The 19,769-nt window shown below is 44.1% G+C and overlaps 1 protein-coding gene across 1 annotated transcript; it reads right to left on the bottom strand.

Annotated features, from left to right (window-relative positions):
* Positions 1–509: 509 nt before the first annotated feature.
* On the bottom strand, positions 510–18,428 carry LOC133444296 (zinc finger homeobox protein 3-like). The gene is made up of 11 exons (XM_061721958.1): positions 18,152–18,428; positions 13,602–15,297; positions 12,450–12,988; positions 12,072–12,285; positions 11,317–11,424; positions 11,076–11,212; positions 10,763–10,873; positions 9,201–9,357; positions 4,359–9,046; positions 3,610–4,269; positions 510–3,524 (listed from the first exon to the last, which is right to left on the bottom strand). The coding sequence occupies exons 2-11, from the start codon at positions 15,259–15,261 to the stop codon at positions 3,408–3,410; spliced, it is 8,391 nt and encodes a 2,796-aa protein (XP_061577942.1). The 5' UTR covers positions 15,262–15,297; positions 18,152–18,428; the 3' UTR covers positions 510–3,407.
* Positions 18,429–19,769: the final 1,341 nt, after the last annotated feature.

Below are 19,769 nucleotides of genomic sequence, written 5' to 3'. Positions count from 1 at the left end.
TTCTCGACCACGGGAAAGTTTGACATCAAAGAAAAATAAATATAAAACATTCTCTACCAACCGAGCTGTGGTCTTCTGAAATGTTGCATATGAATATCAGTGTCTCCTAAATGTGCTGTAGTGTGCAGTTTTCCTCCCCTCTCTGCTAGTCGTAAAACACATTATCATCATCAGCAGCAGGAGCAGCAGTGTAATTCATCCGAGGTCGTTAATATTCATCATATCATTTAGTCACAAAGGAAACTCATCTGGCTGAATGTCACAGATGTAATTAATGAAGTGACCCTAGAGGTCATGGCTCCATTCACCAAACGCCTTCCACTGCTTGTGTTACACACACACAATTGCACACCAAAACCCCTTCCAGCCAAGACGCACTCCACCACCAAATGTGTACAACCTAAAACATGAAACACATGAGAAGCAGACACTTTAACATGACACAAACATCCACAAAATGGCTTCTTCAAGTTACAGCAAAGGGAATGAGACCAAAAACGTGCACCAAAGCAGACTTTATTCAGCTCAGTGGAGTACGGGGAGGGAAAGAAGGAGAAACACACACCAGCAAGGGAAACTTGGGGTAAGGAGAGTATAGACACACACTAAACCACTGGAGCAGGACATAAGGACAGGTGCACATCACAGGTATCTTTTTGGTCATCACTATGGCAACAACATATCCAGAAAAAAAAAAAGAACTTTTTTTTTTAACCTACAGTAAGGATAACAGAGTCTCACCATAGAGGACTCCAATATTTACATCTTACAGTCACTAAGAGAATATGAGAGAAATTAAAGTTGAACTCATCAGTATACAAAAAACTGCCTTTGTGGTATTTGGAATGCACATCTCTGTACAAAAGAAAGCTCATTGGTATTGTCGTAAACATTGGTTAGTTTAAAAACAAAACATGACAAGAGTTAGTCAGTCCATATCCTTTGGAAAGTTATCTGTGATGCCGGTCTAAGATCAGCGAAGCTGTTTTAACTGAACTACAGACTTAAGACATTGCAACATAGAAAGACACTACATGAGTGAAAAGTTTGGGGCTTAACTCCTTCAAAGAACTATGCAGGATGTCCATAAGCACTGAAAAGCTAATGTCCAAATATGGTTCCTCTGAAATTGGAAACTTGAAAAAATATTTCTGATATTAAGAAAGCCATTCTCAGGAACATTCTTCAGAGTAAGGGGAAATAATAAAGATACAAAAAAAAACAACAAATTTGATGGAATTGAGCCCCTACATATCCATTGGTTTGTAAAAGAATAACAGAGGAGCAGTTTATCAACAGCATCACAGGTATCATTACAGTTTGTAGTCATTAAAGCCTAGTGGTAAAGCGATCAGAGCATGCATCTTTCTACAATATCGTTAGAAACTACAGTACATTAGCAGCAAACTGGACATCCTTAAGGGCTGAAGTTCAACACTATGGTATAAAAGAAAAATAAACTGCAACATTTCTCAAGAGAAGTAAAACTTTTCAACCGCTATATTACAGACAGCCATGGCTCTAGTTTGGGGTTTTGGTTACAGTCTCCAGTGTGCTTATGAGAGGCAGAAAACAGTAGCTTAGATACAGGGACTCTTTTGTTCTTTAAAAACAGCAAGATGTCGTCAAGTAAACAGTAGCGCTTATTTTTGTAGGTCATATGGTTAAAGTAGTATTGTGTCTTTGGATTTTTGTCTTAAAGCATTAATTATTGTTTAGGTATTATTGTTATATTATCATTATTACAGGAAGAATAAGAACTGGTTGTAAATAAACAGGAAGAAAGATAGAGGGAAAAAGTGAAAAGTAGACAGAAAGGGAGAAGAAGGGAAAATAAATTAAGCGTACAAAAATAACATCAATAACATCCAAGGTTTTTTTTTTTTCTTTTTTCTCTCAACTTTGCGGAGAAGCTCCCTATATGTGTAAAGAGAACTATGTCTCAAACATCCAATGAAGTCTCGAGTCAACCATACAAAAGCTAAATACTGTACATTTACCCCTCACACTATTAAACACTTTTGTTTCAATAACATTTTTGTAACAATCTATTACTCAGAGGTGAAAAGCTCAGATCTTTGAAATACAGAGATATTTTTTTTTTGTGGAATTCACGTAATACTTAGTCCAAGTTTTAACTAGGCCTCTTCTGTTTTAAAAACAGATGAGTTCAGAATTCATATCGCATTTGAAGTGGAGCCACAATGAGCTGTTGACCTGAGCATAGAAAGCTTTACATTGATCACATAACATTGGTAAGCCATTGGTATATTCAAATAGAATGGAAAGGCAGTAAGTCGCCTTGCCCGAACATATCAAAGCTGTCATAATCTTTTCTTCATCATGACACTATTATATTGAAGCAAGACAGTTTAAGTCAATCCATAAGATTTATATTAAGAAACTATTACTAAACACACACATTGTAAATTTGAGTTTGGTTAAAGTTCTCATATACAGTATAATGGTTGAGTGCTATAAAAAATAGTTTATCCCTTCCGGGATAAACCGGGCTTTAAGTACTGTGCTATTTGGGCTGTTATCCACTAAAGGAAATGACCTGTACATGTACAACAGAGGACTTATCACTGGCTTTTGGAGGGTAAGCTGCGTCTCTGGCATGGCATCAGTCTCTTGGTACTCGGCTTACCTGTGCCAGCTGCAAAACTCACCCTTTTACCATACATGGGTTAGCTCTGCAGTTTGTTAACAAACATGTTCAAACTAAATCCACAGACATGTAAAATTTTGGTTATGAGCTTTGGAATCTGAGTCAGTCTTAAGAAAAAGCTCTATGCAAATAACCTTGAGCAATTCAAGGATATTGCTCAGGGGTGTTTTTTTCTCCTCTTCTTCTTTCTCTCGTAACTGCTTTGTTTTCTTCAAGTGTTTTTTTTTTTCTTTTGGAGCTCTCTATTTACACTAAAATCTCTGAATTGTTTCCCAGCCTCATACAGACTGGTACTACATGCTACACAGCTAGTCATCTAGTACTGTCTGGTGGAGGGCCTACTTTGAGTCTGTCGTGCAGACTGAGAGGTAGACTGCAGGTCTAGCTGGGCAGTGAGGTCACATACTTGGAGAATGCTCTTTGGCCTCTGTGGCATCTGGTTGGTTTGTATCAGGATGAAGTTTGGTTGTTAGAAGTGTCACGTGGAATAGAGAGAGGAATTTGTTTCAACAAGAGAGGACAAGCCAGGAAATAGTGTAGGAACTATATCAAGAGAGGATAGCTGGGGAAAAAGATGACTTGGTTTGGAGCTTCTCTTTGGGCCATTGCGGCTCTGCATCTTTGGGGTGCTCAGGTTACAGGTTTGGCAGCAAGTAGACAGGATATGTGTGGAGTTGAAGAGCAGTTGCAGGAGGGATTCAGGTGAGAACATATTTGAACAAAGCGGTCTGTCCTTCTAAGCTCTGTCTCTCTCTCCTGCTCCTGCTGACAGTTCGGCCTGCTCTCTCTCCGCAGAGTCAGAGCTCAGGCTCCTGGCCCGTTTCTCCTTAGCTCTGGCATTCTGAAACCACACCTGCAAAAAATTTTACAGCAATAATTACCATCTACTACCCTTGAGAGGCTTAATTTTTTATGGATCAATTGGTTTTGGCAGTTACCTGCACCACACGGTGAGGCAGTCCCAACTCCTGACCCAGTGTTTCACACGCAAGGCGGTTAGGTGTGCGGTGGTTCCTGTAGAAGTCTTTGAGCTGAAGAACCTGGAAGTGACTCATCTGTGTCCTTTGGCGCTGCTGCTGATGGTGGTGTTGCTGCTGCTGAGTTTGTATGTCACCCCAATCTGAGCTTTGACCTCCAGATCCTTCAGGGCTAGGAGAGGCTTGGTCAGCCATACTGGAACTATCCTCACACGGGTATTCCTCATCATCTTCCTCATAGTCATCATCCTCCTCTGGGTGTGTGGACGAAGACAAAGAAGTCACAGGTGACTTCATAGTTAATTCTTTCTTGGTTAGGTCATAACCAAGGTTTGGGATGAGGTTGGACGAGATAGATGGACCTGGTCTCTCCGTGGCTGATGATGCAGCCACTCCAGGTTGCCCATTAGATCCAAAACCTATTGATAGGTTGTAACCCGCTCTTTCAGCCTCCGCCCAGTGGCGTGATCTCATATGAGCATCGAGAGCACTCTTCACTTTGAAGAGAGCTCTGCAGAAGGGGCAGCGCAGATGGTTCAAGCCCAAAGTGAAACTGAGTCCTGGTCCTGCTGACCGGAATTGACCCTTTCTCTCTCTTGCTCGTGTATTCTGAAACCAGACCTGGGAAAGAAAGACATGGGTTTTAGAATTCAATATAACCAATTCAATTAATTAAATGTATCTGTTTTCTTATTTTTTTGTTACAGTACCTGAACCACACGTCTTGTGAGGCCCACATCTTGTGCAATGCTTTCGAGCACTCCCCTGGTTGGATTGGAGTCCAAGCTGTAGCGCTGATACAATACTTCAAGTTGTTCTGGAGTGATGGTAGTCCTCTGGCGTTTATCCCTTCTATGGTCCTCTTCAATCTCCTTATTGCCCCTTTGGCCTTCAAAACTGGTGTCCGATACGTGTTTTGTGCTGTGCTTTATAGGTGTCAGGGAACTGTTGAGGGCGTTACTTGAGTGATCAGAGAACGTATTCTTTATTTGAAGGCTGTTCAAATGTGAAATCATAGGATGTGTGGGATTGGAGTGCATCTGGGACAAAGCTCCTGAAAGCATTTGGCTAGCCATTAAAGTGTGGTTGGGGTGAAGCATCATGTAAGGCATGCTTCGATCTGTGAATCCAGAATGCAGGAATTGGACCTGGGACTGAGCTGCCAGGAAGTGCCTGGTCTGATGATCTTGCCACAGCTGGAAAGACGGCAAGGACGCTGGGCAGAGAGTACACTGGAACTGAGCCTGGGCTTGAAGCTGTGGTTGGGATTCATTTGAGAGAGAAGCTGTGGCATCAGGTAGTTGAGTGTGTTTTGTTTCAGACACCGGAGCAGAGGGGGGACTGGGTGATTTATCAGCAGCCTTTTCAAGAACTTGATCACATGGAGGACCGTTCGTATTCCCCTGATCTGAATGAGTCACAGACAAGATGGGGGGCATTGCCTTTTGTAAAGAAGAGACAGCAAGCGTCTGAGGGATTTCAGGAGCACTTTCTGGTGGCGGTTTGAGCTCAGCTTGTGGAGACGGTCCTTGAGAGATTTCCTTCTGCTGGATGTCTGCATCTAAACTTTTATTTTGAATATCCAAAGAAGCCAGGCTCATTTTAGCCTGAGCAGAGTTTATTTTATTTTCCTGGTTCCTTTTAACAGATATTTGTTCAACTTTAGTTGTTAAATGCTCACTTTCTGAGCAGTGGGAATCAAGGGCAGGTGAATCTGGGTGAGTGTAATACTCATATCTAAAGTCCATGGAGTTTTCATTCTGAAAGTCACCCTGTCGTTCATCCTCATAGGTGTTGTCCTGATTATCTTCTTCATTCTTGTAAGAGCCATTTTTCTGTCCAGGGATGTTAAGCTGGTGTTTCCCCTCCAATCCATCATCTGTACCTCGGTCTTGATTTTTGCGGGCTCTTTGTCTTGCATTTTGGAACCATACAACAATGACTCTGTTGGGGAGAGACAACAGAGCAGACATCCTATCATACTCTTCCTCTCTGGGATAGGGTGTGGCCTCAAACACTCCCTGCAGGGTCTCCAGCTGTTGCTCTGTGAAACGGGTTCGGGAAGACCGTCTGCCCCTATGGGTCTCTCTTCTAAGAAGATCTCTTGTCTGAGGTTGTGGGGAGTTGTTGGCCGACAGGCCTGGGGACGGTGAACATGGAGAAAGTGTCAGGCACTGATTTTGCGCTACTTCCTCAGTGGACTCGTCCAGAGCTGTGGTGGGGGGATTATTAAAATTGTAAGGGGAATCCTTGTCACGCTGGCGCTCTTTAAATAGGGTGTTACGGAACCAGTGTTTAATGACTTTGTGAGGCAGACAAGACAGAGTAGACATCTTGTGTATCTCTTCATCACTGGGGAGACTGTTGATATCAAAGTTTTTTCTCAGAACAGACAGTTGGTCTTCGGAAATCTTTGTTCGGGTTCTCTTACCCTGCTGTTGTTCAGGTGTGTTTGGGCTGACTTGGTTTGGCTGTCCTGTTTGGATGGGGCTGGGTTGAGATGGTTGTCCAAGCACAGCAGAACTGAGCTGTGGTGGCTGATTTAACAAAACCGGGCTTAGCTGGGGGTTTTGCGCCAGCAAAGCTGGACTGAGCTGTGGTTGTTGCCCAAGTAATGCTGGGTTAAGCTGAGACTGGTAGAGTTTTGCTAACTCAGGGTTCACACTTGCATCCAACCAAGGTTGGGTCTGGAGAGCCATGGACTGCATCACAACTGGAGAGAGGAGAGGAAGCTCCATGGGAAAAGAAATAGGTGGGAGTGGAAGCTTTGGTATGGTTAAAGGGGGCATGGGACGCTGAGGCAAGGATATCGGAAGCATAGGTATTTTAGGTAAGGGAAGAAGCATGGGGGTTGTAGTTTGAGAAGTAGCTGTAGCAGATGTCCCATGGGTGGGCATGTCTTGTTTCTGAAGGTCTTGTGTTTGAGGAGGGGATGGTGGAGAGGAATCTGCAGAGGCAGGTGTTGTAAGATCTTTCGCTGTAGCACTTGCTTTACTCATAGAATCTGAATCTAACAATGGAGGTGAGGTTTTGATTTCAGGTTTAACTGATTCTGTTGCAGGATCCGGTTCGGGCGGTGTGGCTAGGGGTGGATCTTCAGTTTGGGTGCAAAGAGCTGAATTCTCCCCAGATTTAGGTGGTGTGAGGGGGTACATGTTGTCATACTGCAGTCTATACTCTACTGAAAACCTCTCCAGTGCAGCGGTTGGGAACAGCGTCCTGTGAATGTACTCCTGGTGGCTTTTTAAAATCAAGGCATCTGAGAAAAACTTGCCACAGTCTTTGCACTTTTCGCCTGTTTCACAGCATTTTTTCCCCATGTTTGTAGATGGCTCGTCATTGCTGTGCTTTTTGTCCTCTGTATCTCTATTGCTTTCTGCTCCTTTGTTGTTAAAGCCTTCCAGCTTCTCGTGCCGTAGTTGACTAAATTCATGTCTTTCCTTTTCTGAGCACATGTGCATGTTCACCATATCAGGAGATGGTATAATTTGAGCTGCCATCTGCTGCTGATGTCGATGTCTACTTTGTATATACTGCAGGGCCAACTCATAGCCGTAGTTCTGCAGCAGAGCTCGGAGAGGCTCCCCACTGGCAGCAGCATAGGGCACTCTGGGAGGAGGACATTGGGAATCAAGAGAATTAAATGAGCGTAAGATTGCCTCCTCCTTCTGACCATCATTTCTAATAGTATGATTGTGAATTTCTTCTTTTTCTTCCTCGGAACTAGAATTGCTGTGATCTTTTTCCATCTGCTTGGTGGTGGGTTTACCGCTGACGGCATCAAGCTTGACTTCATTCTGATCAGTTGGATGGTTAACAGGTGAAATTAAACTTTGTTTCTTGCTTGGTTTTTCATCAGATTGGGACTCCTTTTTTGCCTCTGCCTTGCCCTGTTCGTTTGAAATAGATAGTAAGTGACCAAGCTCTGGACTTTGAAAAGGAAACTCTGAGTTGAGCTTTATGTCTCCTGCCAAGTAAAACGGCAGAAGAAGTTGCTGCTGCAGAGAAAGTGAGGCCTCTGGTGTTAAGGAGAAATGTTGTTTGAGGAGATGCTCTGACCCAAGCTGCTGGAGTGCCTGGGACTGGAGCAGTGCCGTCTGCTGTTGCAGCTGAGCCTGAACCTGTGCCTGGGCTAACTGTTGCTGCTGTAATAGCATTAGCTGATTTCTTGAAGCCAGAAGCTCTGCCACTCTCTTTTTAGCATGCTGGCTGTCTATTGAGTCAGATAATATTGTCTGAGTGTCGGCTACTAAGCTGGGACATGCTAGTGAAGAGATTGAACTGCTTACGCCATCTAGCTTTGTGGAAACAAGCGCACTCTTGGATGTTTCTCCTCTGGTGGTGCCGGCCTGGACAGTAGTCGTGGGTACTGACATTGAAACGGCTACAGTTGAAGCTGGGGCCTGAGGAGCCGAGTTCTGGGCAGCACGTGCTCGAGTTTGATGAAGAACAGAACGAAGATGTATGTCTAACGTAGAGCTCTGGCTGTAACCCACGCCACATAATCTGCAGCGATAGGGTCTGGGATCTGGGCCCCGCGGTGCCTCTGGGACAGTAGTACTTGTACCAGAGTCTTGCAGGGCTCGTCTGGCCCTGTGGAGATGAGACACAGAGTTGTAGTGGACCAGAAGAATAGTTTTCTGAGTAAAGGACTCTGAACAGATGGTGCACTTATAAGGTCTGGATGGATCTAAATAACGATCCATTGTGGGGTTAGCACTCTTTTTGACGGGAGAGCTGGAATTAGGTTCTGATATGATCTCCTCGGGGTGCTCCTTCTCTGGCTCAGTTAAATCCTCCTCACCACCATCAATTTCAGAGAATTCTTTCTCTTTCATTTTTCCTTCTTTTTGTTCCTCCTTTTCCTCCATACCGAATGCTTCCTCATCTATTTCTTCATCATGAACCTCCCCTGCTTCTTGGCCAGCTTGAGGTGATAAGCTAAAATCCAGCTGAACTGAATTCTTATTATGCTCCATGTATTGCACAGTATGAGATGGCATAAGTGCATTCTGTCCCTTTGTGTTGTCCTGCTGTGAGTGCGTGTTCTGCATGTGTCTCTGCAGGGCCTCCTGACTGCGGCATTGTCTGGAACAGAGGGGGCACTCTGTCGCCGCCCTCATGGCATGGTACTGCCAGTGCACCCGGAGCTTCTCCTGAGTGGGGAACGCCAAGCTGCACCTGCTGCAACGAAACCGGTAACCATGGCGATCAGAAAAAGGAGGAGCGTCACTGGGTGGAGAGTTGGGTGGGGAGGAAGGGGGAATTTGAGTCGGGGACTGAGGAGCCAGTGTTCCATTGGAAGGTTGAATGGTGTTGTCTTCCAGAGGTGGGGTTAAAAGAGCGGTGACATCTTTGGGTACGGCTATCTCTCCGTCACTGTTTTCCATTGAAATGCCTAAAAAATAAAAAAAATAAAAAAATGTATATGCACTGAATAATTTAATAGGAAATTATAATATTTCCACAATCGTAGGGCAAAAAGATAAAGCCAAGTGAACAAACAAACAAGACATAGACTACACCAGTTTTATCCCACAGTTCTTACCAACCTTTGTTTTTCTCTGAGTCTGTTGGGACAGGGCAATCTGCAGTAGGTGAACAGTTTGCATTATTGTTCTTTGTGGTTGTATTTTTCTGAATATCATCAGCAAGCAAGTCTGCCTGTGACTCCAGCCGAGGATGCGGTTGTTCTGCGGTTGGCGTGACCTGGAAGACAGAGGATGTTAGTATTAGTTTTGGTCCTTCTTCATTTCCAATACTGGCTAGTTTTGTAAACAATAAATAAATAAATAAATGTGTGTATATATATGTATACACACACATACATAAAGAGAGCCAGTACTCCCTGTACTGATGTCATAAAACATTAAAGAGTATCGTTAGCTCTTGCACCTGCCTGCACAGCAGTATAAGCAGTAAGGCACATCGATTTGTTAATAAGAATACATGGTTGAGATATTTGGGTCTGCCCTTCAGTTCCTACGACACCCTCCTACATCCCCCAAGGGTTTAATAAAACTTTACTGAGCTGAATAATGAATTTATTTAAAATCATCCTTCATATAGAAAATCTCCATCTCTACGGCTTCAAACAAGGAGAGCAAATAGTATATCTATGCAAAAAGCTAGCCACCAGCAAGGACGGAGAGCCAAAGATGAGATTTACATGACAAGAGTCTTCTCTGCGTAACAGCTTCATAGGAGCAAAAGAGAAGAACAACCACACATACACACTGCAGAGAAAACTGAAGGTCAGACTTAATCTAGAGAGCGTAATTGGAAAGCAAGGTACATAATGGCCATCATCACCTCAGTCTGAATTAATGAACCTCAATTACTATCAGAGAGAGTGAGGGAGGGGAAGAGTGGAAGGTGGGAGGATGGGGATAAGGGGTGTAGAATATGAAAAAGATATAGAGCAAGGAGACGGAGGAAGTATGGGGCAATGAACAAAAAAAAAAAAAAAATCTCTGGAGAAAGATGGTAAGGAAGGGAGGGGTAACGCATAAGAAATTGAGAGAGAGCTTGGCAGAGACAGAAGGGAAGGGGCTGGACAGAAATTGCAGAATAGGAGTGATAGGAGCAGCTAAAGGGGGAGGTGGGGGGGCAGCAGAGGGGAGAAAGGGTGAAAAGCAGTCAGTGAAGTGGAGGGAAGAGAGCAAGAGACAAAGGCCACTTAGCATACAGGCCAGCGAGATGGAGGATGGTGATGTGGATAGATGACCGGTCATTGTTAGTTGGAGAGACACAGTAAAAAGCATGGGGGCCCCTTTTTAGCTTGACTGCACTTCTGGTAATAGAGGGCTACTTAAACATGCATTATAGAAATACTGGCTTTTCCCTCACTCACTCAGTCAAACCTTCCCTCTTCCACTCTCAAAGATGCACATACACATGCACATGCACACAGAATGCACGGCTGCATCAAAGATGATAGCGAGGAGCTACTTAAACATGCATTAAAAAAGTGCAGCCTTTCTCTCTGGTGCCTTCTTAATGGAATTGTCTCCCTACATTTCACTCTTTCCCATCCCCCATTACTTTGCCTTCTAATTTTCTTTTACTTCCTGACGAACGCAAATACAACAAATACACGGTTACATGCACTTACGACACTGATGAGCTTGTCCACGCAGTCCTGTGCCACACTGTGCACATGTGTGAGATGCTGTCGAAGGTGTGTGTACGGGAGTGTAACCTGGCACAAAGGGCACTGGACAGTCTACAAGAGAGGGTAATAAAAGAAAAGGCCTTGTCAGTATTGAATCATTGAAAGTACCCAAGTGTGAATGAGTTTGTGATACAAGAACTGAAAGGTTTTTTTGTTTTTTTTTTATCCATAACTGCCTTTTTTGTGTCCTTTGACACACTATATTATTAACATGAACACACTTCAGTTATTAAGGTAGGTGTCAGCTGTTCACCTGCTGGTTCTCATTTTGCTGGTGTGTTCGGGGCCGTTTGGTTGAGTTGGAGTTTTCCTTTTCCTCGCATCCAGGGGATGGGCGCTTAACTGAGGTCAGTGTATCCCTCTTTTCCTTTTCCTCCTTCCTTGTTTTTTCTTTAATTAGTAACATATAAATACGATCATTTAAATCAACTTATATTTACTAACTATTTTATTTCACCATTGAGATATAGTGGCATTTGTACAAGCTGCTATACCTGTCTCCTCAGAAATCTTCTTTGCCGCTAAGTTCTTTGTGTCTTTGGTTGTGTCCAAAGGATCAGTGCTGGTCTCACTGGAAGTTTCCAAATCCTCCATAGGTTCTCCTGGGACATGACAGGACAAGTAATTGTGGCATATAAATGCAGCGGTTAATGCAATATACTCTAACAAACCATCATGCCCTATGTCTCATAGTATTCAGCAGATAAAATCCTTTGAAAAAACAGATGCGTTTGGTTTAATTCCTCTTGCCTGCCTCCACACGTTATCGATCACATATTGATTCCACATTAGATTTTCCTCAGAGGTGGAGTAAAGGTAATATGGACTTACAGCGCATGAGCTGGCCTCAGTACGTCTTAATCTACACAGAATCAAATCATGGGATAGATTTAATTTGCAAATGAAGTGTTGAAGCACTTGTTTTAGATGTTACACAGTCCACACAAGCAGGACATTTATCTTGCACAACGTGTAGAGCGGTAACCAGCCTCCAACTCCTACAGTCCTTGCCAGGGGTGGGGTTGTATTGGTCCATTGATTAACAGGTGCTTGTTAGCTGTTTGTCAGAGGTGATTGGGGATATAACAAGGATCTCTATTGACTAATCACTTTGTTTGATCAATACCCCAGCAACAGCCATTGCTCATTTTCTCACTCTTTTTATCTTAATTCTACAGAGTGCTCTGTGATGCCAGCAAAGAGGGTTCAACAAAAAATCAGATACATCCAGACAGTTCAAATTTCTCACCTGTGACGCCACCGGGGCTTTTCCTAATGGTAAAAATGGCTGCCAGCTCCTCTCCACCCATTGGCTGCAGCTGGAGTAGCCCTTCTCTCTGCTGATGGGCTGAGGTTTGACTGTGTTTCAATACTTGCAGTTTAGAAGAGGAGGAGTGGTTGCATAGAAGACAGTGGAACAGCCACGAACCTCCATCAACCTCACCATCATACTGCTGCAGGAACTACAGCGATGCAGAATGAAGAGGAAGCAAAACCGTTCTAGTTGGATAACAGTTTCTAAATATAGTTAGAATGCAGCAGTACAACGAGCAAATGTTGGCTGGCCGATTGTAAGGTACATGCATTTTCATCCAGATAGAGAGAAAATTATTTTTTGTTTTCTTACTTTATAAACCCGGACGCTCGCCTCGTGGTGCGAACTAAGGGAATGCCCCTGCAGCTTCTCCAAACTGCTGGTCACGTAATCACACAGGTTGCACCTCAGCTGGATGGGGTTGCCCTTGGCGATGACCACGGCCCCTTCCTGACCCCTGTCTCCGCCCTCCTGGAGGTGAGCGGCAAGCTGGTAGCGGGTGCGGTGTCTGTCAGTCTGGCAGTGCAGGGAGAAGTTAGCTCTCAGCGGGGTGGTGTAGCCGCACAGTCTGCAGTGGCAACCGCCGGCAACAAGGGAGCACCACTCTGACTGGGGCAGGGAGCGGGAAGCGTTTAGGTGCTGCTCCATAGACTCTAAGCTGTCAGATGAAAAGCAAGAGCAGATAAGGCACTGGAACACTCCCTGGGAGAGGGGTCCAGTGGGGGACAGTGGAGGCGCTGGTGGGGGAGATGGGGAGGGGGAGGGAGACGGAGTCAGGGTAGACCCAAGCGTAACTGGCTGCTCTGAGATCTGTTGACTACTCAGTCGCATGTTCAAGGAAAGCTCGGCACCTGAAACACAAAGAAGCAGTGAAACTGACTTTGCACATTTTTTGCGTTTCTTGTTTGAAGTACTGTATTTTCTGGACTATAAGCCGCTACTTTTTTCATAGGTTTTGAAACATGCGGCTTATACAAAGGTGCGGCTATTCTGTGGATTTTTCTTCCACCGCTAGGGGGAGCGCTAACCGGAATTAGAATAAAAACTAAGACAAAATAAATGCAAAGAAGAATACGCTACTTCTTCTTTAGCAGATAGAAGTAGAAGCAGATTTCAAACAGATAAATAGATAAATAAATACCGGTTATTTTCTCTTGGTTCTGTCCCGTTTTAATCAGCAAAGTTGCTGCTGTGTTAAAAGACACAAGTTAGGAAAGGATCTATTTAGGTACAAACATGTACATCATTTACAGTTCAAAATCCTTCTGTACATGTAGTAAATATCTAATCTAACAACATAAATATCTGCGGCTTGCATATCTTTTTTTCTAAATAGAGCGGGTGCGGCTTATATATCTTTTTTTATTGTTTTTTTAAAAATAGAGCTGATGCGGCTTATATACAGGTGCGGCTTATAGTCCAGAAAATGGTATATCAAAAGATATTATGAGATGCATCCCCTACCTGTGTTTTGTAGGTGTTTAAGATGTGGGGCCAGACTCCGGCAGTGAGACAGATAGTAACCCCTCTGGAGGCGTAGCATGTTGTGTGTGTGTTTCTCACTCGTGGTGTGTATGCGCAGGTTGCGTGCGATGCTGGTCTCGTAGTCGCACACATCGCACCGCCACCGTTTACCGTGAGACTGGGATTGTGCGGATGGCGCGGCCTTGATGGGCTGGGCCGTCAGCGTTGGAATAGAGAGCGGGAGCTTGCTGTACGGCGTCTCGTCCACGGGGTGGCCGTTAGACGAGCTGCTGTTGTTGGTGATGTGTGAGGTGTGGATGTGACCGTTCGTCTGTCCCCCATTTTGAACATTGTTAAGATGTTTATCCGACTGCATGTGTATGCTGAGGTTGCCTTTCGATGAGGTAGCATAGTCACACACCTCACAGCGGTAGGGCTTGTAGCCACAGGCGTAGGTCTCACCCCGGGCCAAGCGAGGATGGGGCTTTCCCGAACTGCAGTATCCACACACACCTCGTGTTGCTCCACCACACACACACTTCCCCCCAGAGGCGCCGCACACGCACTGGCCTCCCGTCTCCGGGTGTTTCTCCTTCATGTGAACTTGCAGTGTGTGCAGAGACTTATAGTGCCAGTTACACTTGGGGCATTTTAAAGTCTTGCAGGAATTGCGTGAGTGCATTATGGTCATGTGACTCGTGAGTGAGTTAGAAGAGAGGTCTTGGTTGAGATTTTTAGGGACAGCTTCTTTTTGTTCTGTTTTGTCTTTCTCATCATCCACCTCTGTTTCTAGCTGGCTGTCATTTGGTTCTGGAGCTTTGGCACCATTTCTATTGGAAATGGAAGAGTGAGGAACCCCTACCGGCAAATCGTCCTCAGCAGAGGTACCGGCAGGGTTCGTACCCGGCAGTGGAAAAGCGACAGAAGACTGCGGGGATCTAAAGCTCTGTGGAAACCCAGAAATCCAGCCCTGATCTTCCTTAATGTTTTTTACCTCAGTCTCGCTCAGCAGGGCAGAAGAGGAGGACGGACAATTGAAGTGCTTTGGAGAGATGGAAGAAAAAGGGAAGGACTTTGGAGAGGGGGTAGGAGTGTGGGAGGGCTTTGGACAAGGGGCTGCTTTGCTGTCGAGTGTGCCACTGGTCTTTGCAGTGCTGGAAGAAGAGCTGTGCTGGCTCTGTTGAGGTAATAAAGAACATTTGGATTTAGTTTGACTTTGGTTTGAGATGGCCTCCTCCTCTTCCTTTTCCTCCTCTCCGTCTCCGCTGCTGAGAGCTGCTGGGAGGCCCCCTGTAACTGATGCCTCTTCCGCACCTAGAAGCACTTCCTCGTCTTCTTTCCTCGGCCCCAAAAAATGTCCCTCCCCGAAGTCCTCCTTCATCCCATCCTTTAGACGTGCTCCGTTCTCCTGCGAGCGTTGCCCCCCTTCCTTCTGCTCACCTCCCTCTCTAGCCTGGGACCCCTCTGTACCCTTCTCCCCCTGCCGGGGCAGGGTCAGGGGCTCTTTGGCAGGGGCCACGGCTGAGGTATGAGAGGATGACCCCTGGTCGGGAATGACCGCCGGGGTCAGGAGAGGAAGAGATAAAGCCTGGGGACTGAGGTCAGCATCTCTCTCCTCTCCTCCCCCTCCATCCCCTCCTCCTCCCTCACCGCTGTCCATACCAGAGGCTACAGCTGCCACGCATTACCGGCCCACCTGTGTGTTGCAGAAACACAGAGAAAAGAAAAGACAAGTCAGCGACAACAGAAAGGTGTTAAGGAGAAAGAGCAAAATAAAAATAGTAGTCATGTAAATAATATTGCATAAGAGTGGAGGCATTGATTAGAGTCCCAGGATAGCATCTGTTCAATAAAGCCCTCGCAGTGCACAATCCAGAAGCTGGTTACCCAGGGGTTAGAGTTAGCCCTTAATGGGAAAATCAATAGCATGAGCACGAAACTAGGTAGAGGAATGCGGGTAAAGGCTACGCAGGAGGTCTATAATATTCCTCAGGGGATAGGATTAAATAAAGAAGTGAACACTTGTGAGCTAAAGGGTTTCCTCTAAATTGCCACTCTTAGATAAAAGGAGATAAAACACTTTTTAAAGCCAGCGTATCAGTCGGCCCAAATCTTACACTGCAACAATGAAACCAAGTTATAACAACATCACTGCATCTACATAGTAACATTACACATTTTGCGCCACCACAAGTGGTAAAAACAATATAAAAACCCTGTGCACATAAAACTAAATGCTTACGGTACGCTTCTACAAAAACAGTTTCAGATTTAACCAACTGTTCTTTAAACTTGGTCATATTATTTAAGCAATTTGCATTTTGTGGTTTTGCAGTTTTATTTTGAGCCGTACACATTGTTTGTACATCATTGTGTTGACTTCTAGTACGTAACTGTCTTATAAACCCTCGTACAAATGAACGCTGGAACCATGTTGTGTATAACAACAATTTTTCTCTAATCATTTTATTTGAGCATTTGTGTTCCATAATAGTAGAAAATCCAAAGAACAAATGAACAATAAACAGTTAATAAGCAAAAATAAAAGCGTATTGCAAGACAGCATTGTGCTGAGCTTGATTTTGAGTGAAATAGGAGTACAGCCGTAACATTTTATCATGCATTGAGTTCGGTTAGTTTTTCAAAAACTGAGCAATCAGCTCTCATAAAAGTCCTTATTGCATCACTACAGAGACTTTCAAAGAAGGTCGATCAGGCCTCTGCCTTTTTGGTACCTGGCTGACAGGTGAATGCCATTTAACGCAGATACATCTCTGTTAGTTCGTGTGCATTTCACATCTCATTACTGACCTTTTCTATAATCAGGAACAGACAGTAATCTACCGTTTCACCTTCTGCTCCAGCCAACCAACCCCCCTCTGCCTCCTCCTTAGACACCCCTTGTGTCTGTTCCTCTCTCCTGTGGCCAACCACCCCCACCCCCACCCCCCCCCTTTACCCCTGTATTGCAGCTTGAAGATATATGGCTCATATCGGCACCCTGATAGTCCTTTAATGTACTGTGTTTATGTCACAGGCTGCCGACCCTTGTCCACTGCAGCTGTCCACTGTCCTACCAGAGAGCGCTGAGCGGCCGTGTCGGCCTGCCAGCAGCTGAGAACAGCCTCTAATCTGATAAAGATTTTCATTTACACTGCAATCAATAAGATGGGTCTATCGGCAATGTAACTATTTATACAAGCATTCCTGGCTGTCTATCGATCACCAGTGCGGGAAACCATCATTTAACAATATGCCCGTGTGTACGTCTATGTGTATTAATGTGTGTCCACCCTTTTGTGCTCCTGATTTTTGGACTGTGTCAATCAAGCACACACACACACACACACACACACAGAACACCTGAAGATAAACATACACAGCACCCTGAAGTTGAGGGATCTTGTTTCTTTGGGATCATTCAAGAATGTTATGAGTGACATAGAGTCGGCCTCATACCGTTCTTGTTCTTGTTCATGAAAGCCCCATTATCTAGCTCTGCTGATTTGATCAGATTATATCTATATATATATATATTCGGTTTATTTTATTGTTGTTTGACTTGGTGTGTTTTAGGTAATTCTGTACTGTCTGTTTTAACTGTTGAAACTCAATGTTTTAAAGCTGCTGTCTTGGCCAGGGCTTCCCTTGTAAAAGAGACCATTGTGTCTCAATGGGACCGACCTGGTAAAATAAAGGCTAAATAAAAATAAAATAAAACACAGGTATATTACATGGTTTTACTACAAATATTAGGATATAAATGCACATAACATGTCTGTTTTTTGTTTTTAGCCTTACAGACAAGAGATTATATCCAAATGGCCAACAGAAAAATGTATCCTCAGACTCTAGAGTGTGTGTGTGTGTGTGTGTGTGTGTGTGTGTGTGTGTGTGTGTGTGTGTGTGTGTGTGTGTGTGTGTGTGTGTGTGTGTGTGTGTGTGTGTTTTTAAGGGAGAGAAAGAAGAGGCAGGGGTGTGTGTGAGGGGGGAAAAACAAACAGACTGAGAAGAGTTGGGTTGCAATACTTTCGGAAATATCCCCCCCTGTTTTTTTGTTGTTGTGTCCGATTGTTAGACGTGAACAAATAGGGCTCCTATTTTGAAACCAGCTGCTCTCGCATGGAGACCCGGTGGACTGCAAACAACCCCGACCACAGTCTCAACAAGGTAACTGTAACACTGTACCGTGGGCCTGTAATTCTGCATTTTTCTCCTGCAGTTGGAGGATCCGGGACAGGCAGCGGCTTGAATGACGACTTCCCTCCCCGTCCCCGCATGCTCGCTTGTCAAGCAGCTGACCAAGCAAGCGCACTTAAAGTCTTAGCCTTTGTTTACACTCCGTCCTCCCCAATAATACCACCCTTATCAGTTTAACTAAATACCAATCACGTTCAGTAGGCAGTAACAGGTGACTCGATGTAAAAAGCGCATGCATAAAAGCTGGATTTTGCAGGAATTACGGGGCTGTGTTTGAACCAAACGCCCCCTCCTTCTCCATGCAGACCGCCGGCCGGCTTCAAAATACCGATAACAAACGACACACTTACATTTCTGCAGCGACTCTGGTACAAAAGCTCCGCACGCTTAGTATGTAGTAGTCCAGAAAGCAGTCGTGCGGGGAGTCCACTCATTCCTTATGAATGATCCTCAGCGGTTTTCTTTTTTTTTTTTTTTTATGGAGCCAGGAAGGGGAAAAAAAGGGGAGAGGGAGCAGCGGTGTCCAAGTTGTTACCAAACAACTGTGTAATTAAAGCTACATATAGGCTGTAGTAAACAGAAGATGGAGGGGGACGGAGGGGTTTGTGCGAGCTCCAGAGGTAGACTGAGTTCTGATCACTGTGGGAGGAAAAACACTTGGCTCTTTATTCCTGCTAATTAGTTTCCTTCAAAAAATGGCTGAGATTATGCCCAGTGCGCATGTGCGTAATTGCGCAGACACCGCTAATTAGCCCGTTTGGATCAATAGGATTCCGCGAGAGAGAGAGGGAGAGAGAGAGGGAGGGGGAGAGAGGGAGAGGGAGGGATGGGAGGAGGAGGAAAGACTAGCGGAGACTCGGAGAAAGACGGGAGAGGAAAATGTTTTTGAAAGTATCATTTCAGCTTCACCGTTGAATTTTTAATCTAAAATTGATATCATCGATGAAAAAGTAATTCATGCTTTTTAGATGAGTTCTAGGACAACTGCTCCTCAAATAGCCCACGGACAAAAATAATGTAGATTTTATTTCTATTAATTCCAAACTACGTTTCAAAATTCTTTAAATGTACTGTAGAGTAAAATCAAAATACAAAAATAAATAAAAAAAATGGTCGAAAAATAGGAATCCGAAAGGTTTTTATATGCAGCCGAGATGCCAAACACCTTGTGCCAAAATGTGACGCTCCGGGATCCACTATTGACAAGGAGAACATTACAAGGCCCCGGGGTATTGTTTTAAGATCATGCTGACTTTTTATTCCTTAAAACCTACTTTTGACCTGTATCCTTCAATATCCTCTGTGTCGTAGACGTAGATCACATTTATTTTTTAAAAATACAAGGACTTCTGTGCCATAATCACAATTTTTTTTCATCAAAGTTAGATATATGGAATATTGGAAACCGTGAACAGATTTATCAAAAACTAAAATGATTAAAGCAGTAGTGAAAAAAATGTTTAAAGTAAATCAGAAGAGGAAATCCCATGTAAATATAATTTATAATAGCCTAAACAGCGCGTCCCGTCCTTACATTCTTGGGTTTGGCACGTAGATTATCCAAATTTACTCTCTGTGACAAAAATATTTAAATCTAAAGTGACTTTTTTCTTTCTTTCTTTCTTTCTTTCTTTTTTGTGCCCTGCTCCGACCGTACCATATTCGCAGTTCAGCTCCATTGTTATGATAATGCTATTGTGAATTTCACGCTGGATGTGCAATCTGTCGATCGTCCATATTGAGAAGGTGAACGCTGCATGTATTTGTAAGATCAAATTGCACACTTTTCTCTTTCTTATTTATTCAGCTTTGTTTGCAAAAGTTGACCTAGTCCTTTGTAAGAAATTGTAACAAAAAAAAAAATACAGTTAAAAAATGTGGGGGGGGGGACAGGCTATGAACAACGCCCAGTATGAAGAATTATTTATATTATTTTTTAGTATTTCCACCGACGTAGAAAAAAAGAGT

Source organism: Cololabis saira, chromosome 5, assembly GCF_033807715.1.
Source record: "Cololabis saira isolate AMF1-May2022 chromosome 5, fColSai1.1, whole genome shotgun sequence".
Taxonomy (NCBI): domain Eukaryota; kingdom Metazoa; phylum Chordata; class Actinopteri; order Beloniformes; family Belonidae; genus Cololabis; species Cololabis saira.
The sequence above is the reverse complement of the archived record's forward strand: the minus strand, read 5'-3'. Positions and strand labels throughout refer to the sequence as shown.

Coding starts and splice junctions, on each gene's coding strand:
- LOC133444296 (XM_061721958.1), bottom strand. CDS start 15,261: ATGGACAGCGGTGAGGGAGGAGGAGGGGATGGAGGGGGAGGAGAGGAG. Junction 11,425..12,071: donor AAGCCCCGGTGGCGTCACAG/GTGAGAAATTTG, acceptor GTCATGTCCCAG/GAGAACCTATGGAGGATTTG. Junction 9,358..10,762: donor TGGACAAGCTCATCAGTGTC/GTAAGTGCATGT, acceptor TCTGTCTTCCAG/GTCACGCCAACCGCAGAACA.